This window comes from Manis pentadactyla, chromosome 7, assembly GCF_030020395.1.
Source record: "Manis pentadactyla isolate mManPen7 chromosome 7, mManPen7.hap1, whole genome shotgun sequence".
NCBI lineage: Eukaryota > Metazoa > Chordata > Mammalia > Pholidota > Manidae > Manis > Manis pentadactyla.
The window spans coordinates 95,315,269-95,329,325 of record NC_080025.1 but is presented as its reverse complement, the minus strand read 5'-3'; the positions used below and the strand labels follow the sequence as shown (position 1 = coordinate 95,329,325).

The window sequence follows — 14,057 nt, the reverse complement described above, 5'->3', positions numbered from 1 at the left end:
GGGCTGGTGGCTATTGGCTAGGTGCTGGGATTGGGAGGGGGGCGAGGGGTGATTGGGCTTCAGGTGGTGCCAGTGGGAACTGAGGACCCGGAAGAGAAGCAGGAAGTTCGCCATCTTATGGGTGGGGACCCTTCAGATTCTATACCATCTTAGTACGCTGATGGACAGCGACTGTAATGGGGCATGTGGGGGGTACTTGATAATAGGGGAACCTAGTAACCATAATGTGGTTCAAGTAATTGTACAGTAACGATATCAAAAGAAAAAAATAAAAAATAATAAAAATAAACATAAAAATAAAATAAATAAAATAAAAATTTTTAAATCTTGAAAAAAAAATGCAGGGGCCCAGTTTCAAAAAGACACATACACCCCTATGTTTATCACAGCACTATTTATAATAGCCAAGAAATGGAAGCAACCTAAATGTCCATCAGTAGATAAATGGATAAAAATGTGGTACATATACACAATGGAATATTATTCAGCCATAAGAAGAAAACAAATCCTACCATTTGCAATAACATGGATGGAGCTAGAGAGTATTATGCTCAGTGAAATAAACCAGGCAGAGAAAGACTAGTATCTAATGATTTCACTCATCTGTGGAGTATAAGAACAAAGCAAAAACTGAAGGAACAAAAGAGCAGCAGACTCACAGAACCCAAGAATGGACTAACAGTTACCAAAGGGAGAGGGACTGAGGAAGGTGGGTGGGAAGGGAGGGATAAGGGGAAAAAGGGGCATTACAATTAGCACACACAGTGTAGGGGGGTGGCACGAGGAAAGCAGTATAGCACAAAGAAGAGAAGTAGTGATTGTATAGCATCTTACTATGCTGATGAACAATGACTGTAATGGGGTATATATGGTGGGGTCTTGATAATGGGGGGAGTCTAGCAACCATAATGTTGTTCATGTAATTGTACATTAATGACACCAAAATATAAAAAATTAAAAAATTAAAAAAAGAAGTCAATCAACTTCTTAAGACTTCAGTTTAGTTCTTATTTATAAATAGACAGGGTTGCACAAAATCATTCTTAGGAGTTCCTCTGGCTTTAAACCCTAGTATCCTTGGTAGAGTTAGGAGTAATTTCCATGATACTGAGACATACACATTGATACCAGAGAAAAAACTGTTTTAGATTCTTAAATGAAAATTAGAAAATCTTCCTTTTTTAACACTGCAATTTCTCAAATGTTTGAGAAACAAAGCCTGCCTCACTTTTAAAAAGTTAGTTTTAATTTATAAACAGTGAAATTCACTCTTTTAGTATATAGTTCTATGAGTTTTCACAAATGCTTTGTCATGCAAGCCATCACCAAACTAAAAATAGTTACCACTTTCAAAAATTCTTTCACAATTCTTCGTTACAGTCAAAATTTTCCCTCCTCCCTTATGCCTAGAAAACACTTATCTGCTCTGTCTCTATAGTTTTTTCAGTAACATAATATAAATGGAATCATACAATGGGTAGCCCTTTGATGCAGGCACATTTCACTTAGCATAATGTATCTGAATTTCATCTATGTAGTTATGTGTATTTATAATTCATTCCTCCACATTGGGGACTAGTATTCCACTGTATGGACACACACTGGTTTGCAAATTGGCCCTATATACAAAGGGCAGGCACAGAGCAAATTAGGAGGCAGCCCATTCCAGATTGGTAGGTGAGTTTTTAATAAGGAAGAGAACTTAACAGGGCTTGTCTTGGGTGGCTCCAAGACCACTAGATTTCTATGTCCACCCACCCATCAAATCTTAAAAGTTTATAGAGGCCTTAAGTGGATTCAGTCACATATACCACCCAGATAGTCTCAGCACCACCACAGTCTCGCAAGGCTATGTCCTTGAAACAGTTCCCACTGTGAGAACAGTGAACAGAATATATACTTCAAGGACAGGGGAAGGGGGGATGAGGAGCCTCTGGCTGCCCAAGTCCAGCTTACAGGTCAACCAGCAGCCACATTCTCTTGATAACCTCCCCCAAGAATGTACCACAATTTTTTGCCCATTAATCAATTGAAGGACATTTGGGTTGTTTCAAATTTGGGGTGATGATATAAATCTGCTATAAATATTCAGAGCTTTTTGTGTGAACAGTATATATTTCTGTGGGGTGAATACTCAAGAAGCAGATTGTTAGGTCATATGTTAAGTGTATGTTTAACTTTACTAGGAAAATTCCAAAATGTTTTCCAAAGGTTCTATGCCATTTTGCATTCCTACCAACACTATATCAGAGTTCCAGTTCTGCATTCTCATCATTACTTCTAATTATTAAGACTTTGGTGTTCTTGCTTTTAATTTTAGCCATTCTAATAGGTGTATATTGATATTTAATTGTGATTTTGTGTGTTCTTGCTTTTAATTTTAGCCATTCTAATAGGTGTATATTGATACTTAATTGTGATTTTAATTTGCATTTCCCAAATAATAGATGATGTTGGACATCTTTTCATGTGCTTGTCACATGTACATCCTCTTTAATGAAGTGTCCCAATCCTTTGCTGGTTTTTTATATTTAGGCTGTTTGTTTACCTATTGGAGAGTTTTGAGAATTCTATATATATTATCTTGTGTTCTCATTCTCTTAACAGGATCTTTCAGAGAGCAACACTTTTTAGTTTTTATGAAGTCTAACTTATCACGATTCTTTTAGTATGGATTGTGCTTTTCATATTATATTAAAAAATCAAGCCTAATGCAAGATCACCAAGATTTTGTTCTATCTTTTATTCAAAAAGTTTTTAAAGATTCAGGTTTTAGATTTAGGTCTGAATGATTTTGAGTTAGTTTTTATAAAAGATACAAGGTATGTAGGTCAAAGTTTTTTATTTTTTTGCCTGTGGCTGTCAAATTCTTCCACACCATTTATTGAGACTACCCTTTCTCCACTAATTGTTTTTGCATTGTAAGTCAGTTTCTGGACTCTATTCTGTTTTATTTTTCACCAAAAATAGGTTTGTATTTCACCAAAAATAATCACAGTGTTGATTACTGTAGCTTTATAGGAAAACTTGAAATCATGTAGTTGAATCAGTGAGCTTTGTATTTCTTTTAAAATTGTTTTGGCCACTCTTAATTATTTTGCCTTTCATATAAATTTTAGAATCAGTCTGCTATTATCTATAAAATGCTGCTAGGTTCTTTAAAAGGATTGCATTGAATCTATATATATACTTGAGAGAACTGATACCAAAACAATATTGGGCCACCAAATCCACTGATAAGTCTCTGTCTCCTCATGAATGTAGGCCATCTTCAATTCCTTTCGTCATTTAATTTTCAGCATACCTATCTTGTATATGTTTTGTTAGATTTATAGCACAGTGTTTCACTCTTTCTATTCTATTTTAAATAACACTCTGAAACTACATATCCAGTTGTTCATTGCTAGTATTTAGAAATACAATTTACTATGTATATTCATTCACCTTCTATCTTGTACTTTTGCCAAATTCACTTATAGTCTTAATAGCTTTTTTGTAGATGCCATGCATTTTTCTAAATAGAAAATCAGGTTGTTTGTAAATAAAGACATTCCCTCTTGATCCAAAGTTTATTCAGAAATGTGTTAATTTCCAAATATTTGGAGATTTCCTAGATATTTTGTTATTGACTTCTTGTTTAATTCCATTATGATCTGAAAATACATTTTATATGATTTTTATTCTTAGGGTATATCTCATGGTTCTGAATATATGGTCCATCTTTATGAATGTTCCATATGCTCTTCAATAAAATATGTGTTATGTCACAAATGGCTAGAGTACTCTATAAATGTCAGGGCAAGTGGACAGAAAATGTTCTATATACTTTCTGATTTTCCACCTACTTGTTCTATCAATTAAGAAAAGGGTATCTAAGAAAAGGGTATCAATTCTACAAGAGTAATTAGGGATTAGTCTATTTTTCCTTTCAGTTTCTGCTTCATATATTTTGGAGCTGTGTTGTTAGGTCCATATTACAATTAGAACTGTTATGTCTTCATGTAAAGTGACCTATTCATTATTATGGAATGTCCAGCTATATTTAGTAATTTTGTTTTATTAAGTCTATTTTGCCTGCTATTAATATACCAATTTAAGCTTTCTTTTGATTAGTCTTTGAAAGTACTATTTTTTCTACCCTTTTTAATTTATCCATATGATTATATTTTAAAGTGGGTTTTTAGTAGACAGTATATAACTAGGAATTTTTAAATGCAATTTGACAATATCTTCTAATTGCTATGTTTAGATCATTTATATTAAATGTAATCACTGATTTAATTAGATTTAAATCTATCATTTTGTTGTCTGTTTTTGATCTCTGCCCTCTGTTTTTTCATCTTTCGGTTCCCCTTTCCTCCTTTCTTTTGGATTATTTGAATACTGTTTAGTAGTCTATTTTAATTTATTCCCACTTTGCCTGAATCTCTGTTTTTAGTAGTTGATATAGGGATTACAATATACACTATCTAAATTTTCACAACATACATGGCAATTTCTATATTTTCACAGTAAAACAAAGAAGCTTTTCAATTGAATAGGTTTTGTTAGTTCCCTACTGTTATATTTACCATATAAAAATATTTACCAAATAAAAAAAATCCATCAGTGTTAAATTTTTACTTTAAACAAACATATTTCTAAAAATTTAAGCACAGGAATAATAGCTATATCTACCAAGGTATTTACCGTTTCTTTTGTTCTTCCTTATTAAATGCCAAATTTCCCTCCGGTATCATTTCCTTTCAGCCTGAAGAAGTCCTTTTGCCTTTCTTTGGAGCAGAGCTCATGGCAACAAATTCTCTTAGTATTTATTTTTTTCTTCTTAAAATCCTTATTGTTTTTTTTGTCTTTGTTATTGAAGATATTTTCATTAGATATAAAACACTGAGTTGACAATCCTTTTCTTTTTCTGGTCTCCACGGTTTCTGAACAGAAACATTCATCATTTTAATTTTTATTCCTCTATATGTAATGTGTCATTTCTTTTCTGGCTCCTTTCAAGATGCTTTCTTTCCCTTCAATTCCTGAGAAGATTATGATATATCTGGTCCTGGTTTTCCATCAGTTCCTGTTTGGGATTCAAGGAGCTTCTTAAATCTAATTTACTCTTAATATCAGAAGTCTTAGTCATTATTTCTTTAAATATTTCTCTACATTGATCTTTTCCTCCTCTCCTTCTGAAGCTTCAATGACAACAATTTTATTACTGTTCTACAGGTCTCTGAGGCCCAGTTCATTTTCCCCCCAATCCTTTCCTTCTTTGTTCTTCAGACTATAATGTCTGACTTCAACTTCCTGACTCTCTTCTCTGTTATCTCTTCATTTGCTATTGAGCTCATCTAGTGAACTTTTAACTTTGAATACTGCATTTTTCAGTTCTAAAATTACCAGTTGGTTCTTTCATTAAAAGTTTCAATTTTGCTGCTGAAAACTGCCTTTCTTCTTATTTCAAGCATGTTTATAATAGTTACTTTCAAGTCTCTGATAATCCAACATGTAGATCATCTTGACACAGTTTTACTTGGTTCATAATACATTGAATAATTTTGGACTGTATCTTGGACATTTTGGATATTACTGTTGTGGTGATTCTGGGTCCTATTACAAATCCTCTAGAAAATGCTAAGTTTTTGTTTTAGCAGGCAATCAACCCACTTAAGTTCAGACTAAAAGTTTTATTTTGCCTTCTCTGGACAGTAGTTCCAATATTAATTCACTTTCAAAGACTTTGTTATGCTGTTTGGGTCTGCTCAGCATATTGGGAATTAGGTGGTGCTTTATAAGAGTCAGTTTTTTAAGGCCTTTGTCATGGTTCTCTGAATCTGTTCTATACATGTGCAGCTCAGGAGTGAGACCAGAACTTACTCTGTTCTATAAAGAAAATTAAGAGTGACCTTTTACAGATGTCTCCCAAAATTTCCTTCAGGCTTTCCAATACCCTTTCCTGGTTCTTCTGGCCAGAAAGCCAGAATTCTTGAGCCTTCCTGTAACCATCCTGCACATACACATTACTGGCATCACCTTCAGAGTAAAATGGCAAGGGAAAAAAAATAATGGTGATACCCCTCACATTCACTAGAAAGCAAAGGGCCCGTCTCCTAGTTCCTCTGGCCAGGTAGATTTTCTCAGGCTTTAGATGCCTATGCTGCCCCTATTGTGGTGCAACCTAGAAACAGGGCTGGGCTTTGAGGCATAGGAGCTCCTTTCCCCTTTCCTCGTTTCTCTGGCTAAATATACATGGTTTTTCTCACCATGTTTGCTGCCTACATCTTCTATTCAATGCCCACAGGGTCAAAGCTGGGAGACAAAGGAGGGGAAAAAAAATCTTATAAAATTTACTTTTGTTATATATACATTGTTATACAAGTTTGATTGTATCAAATTTCTGCAAACTAGAATAGAGATTATCAAGGAAGAGGATACATTCTAGAAGAGAGCCAATCTGTTTTCCATAGAACTCTGCAGAAGTCTGAGACTCAAAATGGGGGAGGGGAGGCATGAAATATAAAACAATATAATTAAGGCCTATACATGGACTACTAACCACATATCAAAAACTAGGTGACAACATATGAGGATCTGTATTCTAAATGTGGTCCCACTGTGTATTATTGTATTTTGGTAATTAGATATCTTCCAATGTAACACAGTGTCTCTACCCAGTTGCCTAAAATGAAAGCTACTACTTCATAGAACTTTTATAATCCTTCACTTATAAATGTTCAATAGTTATCATTATTAATGTGAACAAAGCCAAGGATCACTGCAAAGTTCAGGGAAGACTACAACATCAGAAAATGCAGTAGACAGACAAAAAAAATGATCCTGGAGGAAAAAGAAGTATTAAAAAAATTCTAGCCAGAAAATACAGATTTTCAGCAAGCTCATGCATCTACACACTAGCAACAGGATGCAATAAAAAAGAAACAATATAGAAAAATCCCTTGGAAATTAAAAAATTCAGTAGGAATATTTGAAGACAAAAGTTAAGAATTTCACAGAAAATAAAGTACAAAGACAAAAAGACAAAAAAAAGAGAAAAGCTTTAAGATTAAAAAAATAAAATCAACAGAGTCCAACTTACATCTGGTTTCAGTCCAAAAATAAAGAATAAAAAGAAGAGAATGAGAGAGGGGGTGAGGAGTAGGTGGAGGAGGATCCAGAGTTGAAGAATCTAACCAGTTCTCAAAATAAATGAAAACCTATGCCTACATACATATTTATGAAATTAATATAACATCAAAGATTAAAAGAAGCTCCTATAATTAAAAAAAAACAGGATGGGACATGTCAAAAGAACAGAGGAGGAGGCAACATAAAATAACTTCTAATGGGCAAAGATGGAACAATTTGAGCAAAAAATAATATATTGAATATAACCCCCAAAATAAAATACTCATGAGTCCACATTTAATATAAATAAGTGACTGAATAAACAAATAATTGGGGAAGAAGGTATAAATCTTCCTTACATGAGCATCATCACTAAAAACTGTTCAAGCAATTCAGGAAATAACAAAATGACCTTTAGAACGCCACAGTAACTGCTGCAGGCAAGGAACAATGAGGAATACTAAAACTGAAATGTTAGTATTTTCTTTAAAGAGAACAGGATATTTGCATAGACTCAAAGAACCCCACCCACCCAAAAATATTTACTAATTATTGTGGTTGTTTCAATCTATGTCCACTAATTCTTTGCTACTTCTCCCTCCAGTAGGTGGAGCTTAATGTACCTCCCCTTTTTTATCTATGGGCTGGACTTAATGATTTGCTTCTAATAAACAGAGTACAGAAAGAAAAAAATAACTTCACAGTGGAGATACCTGGTACACACTGTCTTAACCAATTCACCAAGGTCAGCATCAACAATAAGAAGACATATCAACATCATGATACCTGATCTGATGTGATGCAAAAGGCAATGATGTCTTTGATAGTCTTCCCAATAATAATTCATAACATCAACCTTATGAGAAAATATCAAACCCAAAATTGAGAGATATTTAACCAAATACCTAGTCTTTGTAAGTGTAAAGGAAAGATAAAAAAATTTTAAAGATTGCAGGACACCAAAGAGCTATAACAAACAAATGCAATGTAGTATTCTGTACTGAATCTTGGAACAGTATTTGTGGAAAAGTCTGTAATTTAGTTAATAATATTGTACCAATATTAATTTCCTAGATTTCATAAGTTATTGTAGTTTGGAAAAGGTTAGTATTAGACGAAGCTGGGAGAAGGGTATATGAAAACCTTCTGTTCTATCTTTGTATTCTTCTGTCATATTATTTCAGAACATAAATTATAAGTAAGTAAGTAAATAAGTTATTAAAAGTTAAAGGGGCAAAATTAGGTCACCTATAAAAAAGCAAGAAACAATGCACTTCTTATTAGTAAAAGAGAGGCAAGAAGGCAATAGAGCAGTGCCACTGATGCTTTCAGTGAATATAATTTTCAATTTAGAATTCTGTGTTAGCTTAAACAACTGTGAAGTGGCAAAGCAACATAAAAACATTGTCAAACAAATTTACTTCCCAATGTTTTATTGTAGGAAGCATTTCAGAATGTTTTCCAGAAACCAAGTAAACCAAGAACAATGAAAATGTGAGATCTGGAGAACACTGGATCTAAACCAATGAGCTGGGGAGAGATGTCTAAAGATTATTGCTGTGCAGCAGCCCTAGAGAGGAATCAGACTGTGATTCCTCCAGGAATAAGAAGCAATTGGATGGAGTTGATACTATTCTTGAAAACCTGAGTAACAAAGGAGGTGATAAAGTTAGCCAATACAAGCGGTTGGGAAAAAGCAATTAGAAACTTCAAGAAAAAACAAAAACACAGAAAAGGGTATGTAATCACAGTGTATTATATATTCATAATGTAATTATTACTTACCAGTTACTAAGCTATTAAAAAAAGGAGAAAGTGCTTATTGAACACAATGTAAGCATTTTAACACCAAGAGAGAAAAAGAGTAAAATTTTAGATGAGAGAAGTTAAGGTGAAAAGGATTGGAAATAAAGGACAGAAAAACTAATATCCACATCACAGGGTGATGAGAAAAGAGATAATATCTGGTCTGCAAACAGTTTTTTGTTTTTAAAAATTGCAAGTCATCAGATATTGCAAAGTGAGGTAAATTCTTAACTCTCAATGTAAGAAATCAATACATGGTGTCTAATATTGATAGATCAATAAGTATCAATAATAAGCATATTACTTAGTTATATGGCATTTAGCATATTAGGGAGAAGAAAACATAAGAATAGTTAAAATATTAAATATGGTTTTCTCTGGGAAGTAAAACAAGGGGCGGAACAAAACAGTGCTTAACATGGAAATCTCTTCTATATGATTTGATTTTTAAACACCATATACATGTTCCACTTGGATTTTATTTTATTTTTCAAAAGCAAAAATTCTGCAGTATTTTCAACACGGAATAAAAACAACTCATTTACTCATTTATAATAAGATGCTGAGTTTCTGGCTTAGTGTAGTGGCTGGGTATTAAATAAACACGGTTCTTGCCATGGATGGCCAAGGCTTTCAACTTAACACATTAAATGCTTGATCAACACTTATTTGTTTCAGTAGATACGGTTTCATATTCTTTTCAACAACTTTAATAAACACTTAAAAGTTACATTAAATCTTTAAAAGTAACATAAATATACTGACATTTAAGCTTAACATTTTTCAATTTTGTGTATGATGTATTCAAGAAATTTGAAACACTGAAAGTAAGCTTGAAGTTATATATGTGATTCTGAATTATTCAACCTAGTAACAGATAATATTGGTATGGATGATTTTTTTTAAAAGAGAAGAAAATATGCTCCCAATCATTAATATTTCATTTTGAAGTATGTATATATATAAATCCTTGGATAAATTAATTTTGTTTACCTATGTGAGTATGGACTGTGACTAAGAGGCTTTAAAACTCATATTTTCTCAAATAAATTATGAAATCACAATGTGAGATTTCATAAGAAATCATTTTTCAAGTCAAAGAAATCATTTTTCTTGGCTTGCCTAACCTGTCCCACTGCTAATCCAGTGAAAATACTGCATCCTCTCTTGCTGACAAGTTTTTTTCAAACTAGGAATCAACATTGTTACACGAATACTCACAACATATTTGCCAGTTTCAATGGTAAAATGGCATTAGAAGCTCCATTGTGGTCCCATACAGATACATTTTAAAACTTTTATTTTTTAGCATAACGCTAACTCAGGGATTGAAGCCAGTAGTCTAATACTCAACTTCATTTCTAATTTATGTACATATTAAACTAAATTTTTTACTTATGAGTTTTAATAGACAACTTTTTTTTCTGAGTCTACTTTCTAATCTGTAAAAGGATTTAATTTCTATCTCAGAGTGTTACTATTGTTAGAATCAAATAAGACAATATATTTGAAACATCTGATCTATGGTAGCTGACAGTAAATGTCAATTCTATTTCCCCTTTTGTCCCACATGTATGTACCTTGGCAAAAAGTTAAAGACTAAGTTGAAATTTATCCAAATTATTAATTTATTTATTAAATACTGAGTTTCGAATATTTTTCAGACATATTCTAAACAGGGCAGGCGTTCCACGCAAATCAAAAAAAGAACACTGCCCTACCAAATATCAAGACTTAATATAAACCTCTGGTAATTAAAACAGTATTGGTATAGGAACTGACAGATAAAAGCTTCAAAGAGCATCCACAAATTAAACCACTCTTAAAGGGGCTTTTAATATATGAGAGAAGTCTCATAAATCAATGGAGAAAGAATGAGCTATTCAAGAAATAGCTTTCCACATGGAAGAAAAATGCAATTATATATCCCCATTTCATCCCATCATGATTAAAAAAACAATTCTAGACTGACAAAAGGTCAAACTAACAAAAACAAAACTTTAAAGCCATTAGAAGAAAATATTTTTAAAAATTTTAGAATCTTCAGATGGGAGAGAATTTCATTTAAAAAAAGAAAGCGAAAGAAAATACAAAACCTCCATATTACAAAAGATAGCACAAAATAAAAGATTAGCAATATACAGGGAAACTGTAACATATAAATCATTAAGAAAAACAAGAACCCCAAAAATGAGCAAGGAAATCATCACAGAAAAAGAAATATAAATTACCATTAAACAAACATGAGAAAATGCTTAATCTCACTGATAATAGGGAAAATGCTAATTAAAAAATGAGAAATTATTTTAGATGGACAAAAGCCTTCAAAGTCTGATACTATGGAGTATTGGTCATCACAGAGCAAACCAGAAACTCTCAATAATTGCTAGTGAAAAGATGGTAACAGCCACTTTTCAGAGACTCTTGAGTGGTTACCTAGCAAAACCAAACACACACCACACTCTCTATGATCCAATGATTTTTCCTTTCATACATGTTCACTGTATGTTTACAGAAGCAAAGTTTGTGATAGCAAAAACCTAGCAATAATCTGAACAGTATAGCAAATGGATTAATATAAGTTTAGTAGAGTCATATGATAGAATACTATATAACAGTTAAAAGAAATACACACATATCTACAATGTGTACATATATATGAACTCGGAAAGATCTTAAAACATAATTATAAGTGAAATTATGCTGTAATATATATCATTTATGTAAAATTTCATAACAAAAAATACTTTTACATATATATCTATCAACAATATATGTAAGAGTATTAAAACTGTACTGAAAGCTTACACTTTAATGGTAACTTCTCTTTGAGAGGCAGTAAGACAAAGATGTCAACTTTATATGATTTGTTTATTAAAAAATAATATATTAACAGCTGTCAGTTCTGAGTGAGAGTTAGGTGGGTATTTGTTTTCTTACTCTTGATACTCCAATTTTCTGGATTGTAAAAAAAAAAAGCTAATAAAGGACACCAAAAGGATCATAATTAAACATTCTTTTAACTATTTGAATATTGACAAAATATAATATGTGAATTCAACATGCTAAGAATACAAGATAAGCAAATGAAATAAATTTCAGGTTATGTATTTATGCTGATAAAACCCATAAAAAGTAGAATATGTCTTGGAAATGAGGCAAAGAATTTTGATCTTAAATATCCTCCATTTAATTGATAAAGCGAATCCTCTCTTTAATTTGTCCCATTTGAAAGCATTCATTTGCACATTTCCAATTTGATAACTTAAACTATTGCTAAAATTTTTATCTAAGCACTGAAAAAATTAGTAAAAAGTACAAGTCCTAAAATAAACCAACTAACCTGTATGGGTTCTTCTATGTCTCTGAAGCTCATCACTCCTTGTGAATCTTTTGCCACAAAACATCCAGTTGCACACAAAAGGTCTTTCTCCAGTATGCCAGCGAAGATGTGCTCGCAGGTGAGATGTTTTGCCATAAACTTTTCCACATCCTTCAATATGACAGATATGCTGTTTCTTTTTTCCTGGTTCATTACTGCCTCTAACAAAAACAAAAAAATAAACATCAATTACACTCCCAAACACCAATCTTCTAATTAAAGAAAAATAAAAGAGAATCAAGTTTATTAAATGATGCTTTCTGAATGGGTTTTTTAAATCATGATGTTATAACTGTATGTATAACTGTAAGTATGAACTCAAAACTGCTATGAAAACACATTAATCTCAGACAGTTCTTCTCCTCCCTTGGACATCATGTTCCTTCCCTAGTAGTTTGGGAAAAAAATCTCTTGACGATTTTCAAGACATTTGAAAATTCTTCTCTAAAATACCAAAAGGTTGGTAATCCCCATTTGAAAGTATGAGACACAGAATTTCATTTACAGCAAGACAGCTTGAAGGCTTCCATGGACCTACTCCCCTTTACTGCTGAAAATTACAAAAAAAAACCTAACAAATACCACTTCAGTCTCTGGAAATGACCCTAAAAGCACATAGCAAATAAATGTTTGTTCAAGAAAATCAAATCGAATTTGGTAAGAATGGTGACAGTCTGTGGTATCTAAATCAAGACCTAAGCCCTCTCTCCCTTCCACCTACCCCTTGATACCGACACACTACCGACTGGTGTAGCCAAGAGGAGGTCTCCCTCTCCTCCCACCTTCCTGTTGGTGGGTTATCCCTCCAGGAGGGGCAAAACACCATCATTTCTCATTCTACCCCCAGCTACCTGTTGCTGAAGCTAAATTCCAGACAAGTATGGCTGACAGGCACTCCCTTCTTCCACCCAAACCCAATTCCTGAGACATGAGCTCTAGCTTGGCTAGGGCATGATGAAATTACTGGGGATCAGATCACCCTTGACACAGCTCATTTGAGATGCATACGTCAGGGGTTCCAAGCAAGGAGAGGCAAGCCAAGTAAACCTGAGGCTATTGTTGCCTCCTGCTACTAAGTACTCAGCTTTGAGAGAAGGGATGTCCTTCAGAGAGAAATGTGCCACACTACCCAACCCTCACTTCAAGGGCCATGACACAGAGTTTTTGGCCAATGGGAAAGCACACACAACACAGAAAAAGAGCCCCAAATCTCTTCCCAAAGGCAATGACTTCATTTGCAACCAAGTGTAGAGAAGTTCAAGCCTAAGGGGTGCGCTTAAAAACAGTGGAGACTGTTGCAAAAGGCAATTAGGAGGAGACTTAGATTCACTGGAGAAAAGGGCTAAACCGTAGGCTGGCTAAGTTCCCAGAGAGTATGAAGGAAACAGCAGCTGGGAGGAGTCAGAAAAAAACTGAAGGAAGGAATTATCTAGCTCTTAACAGGAATCTGATTGGATCGGTCTGTGGAGCAATATATGCTTCAGGGCTTTGTTGAAAATAATAGAGCAATCAGTTGACAATTACTAGAGCTTAAAAGATGGGTCTGATCAGTGACAGGGCATTCAGAAAGAGCCCTGTGCAAACTGCTGTCATACCAAGGTTACAAGGTCACAGTCAGCATATCCAAGTCTGCACCCACTGAGGAACAACATGCTTTGGTAGGGGGGTGGGGGAGGTGTGTTGGGAGGGAGAGAGGTGTTTGAGGGGGGAAGGGAAGGGAGGGTGAGTGATTTCACTAAAATAGTCCAGTCAG

At 33.7% G+C, this 14,057-nt stretch overlaps 1 protein-coding gene across 11 annotated transcripts in view; it reads right to left on the bottom strand.

The window, feature by feature from the left end:
* Positions 1-14,057, bottom strand: part of SP4 (Sp4 transcription factor) — a 112,766-nt gene that overhangs the window by 22,322 nt on the left and 76,387 nt on the right. For 9 of the 11 annotated variants that reach the window (XR_008998509.1, XR_005023110.2, XM_057504578.1 and 6 more), the window contains one exon: positions 12,266-12,465. Coding sequence is in view for 9 of the 11 variants with exons in the window: in XM_057504578.1 (XP_057360561.1) it covers positions 12,266-12,465 (200 nt within the window). In the remaining 2 variants the exon portion in view is untranslated. Of the gene's footprint in view, positions 1-4,665; positions 4,929-12,265; positions 12,466-14,057 lie in introns of those variants that run through there. The other 2 variants (XM_057504573.1, XM_057504577.1) reach the window with 2 other exon arrangements.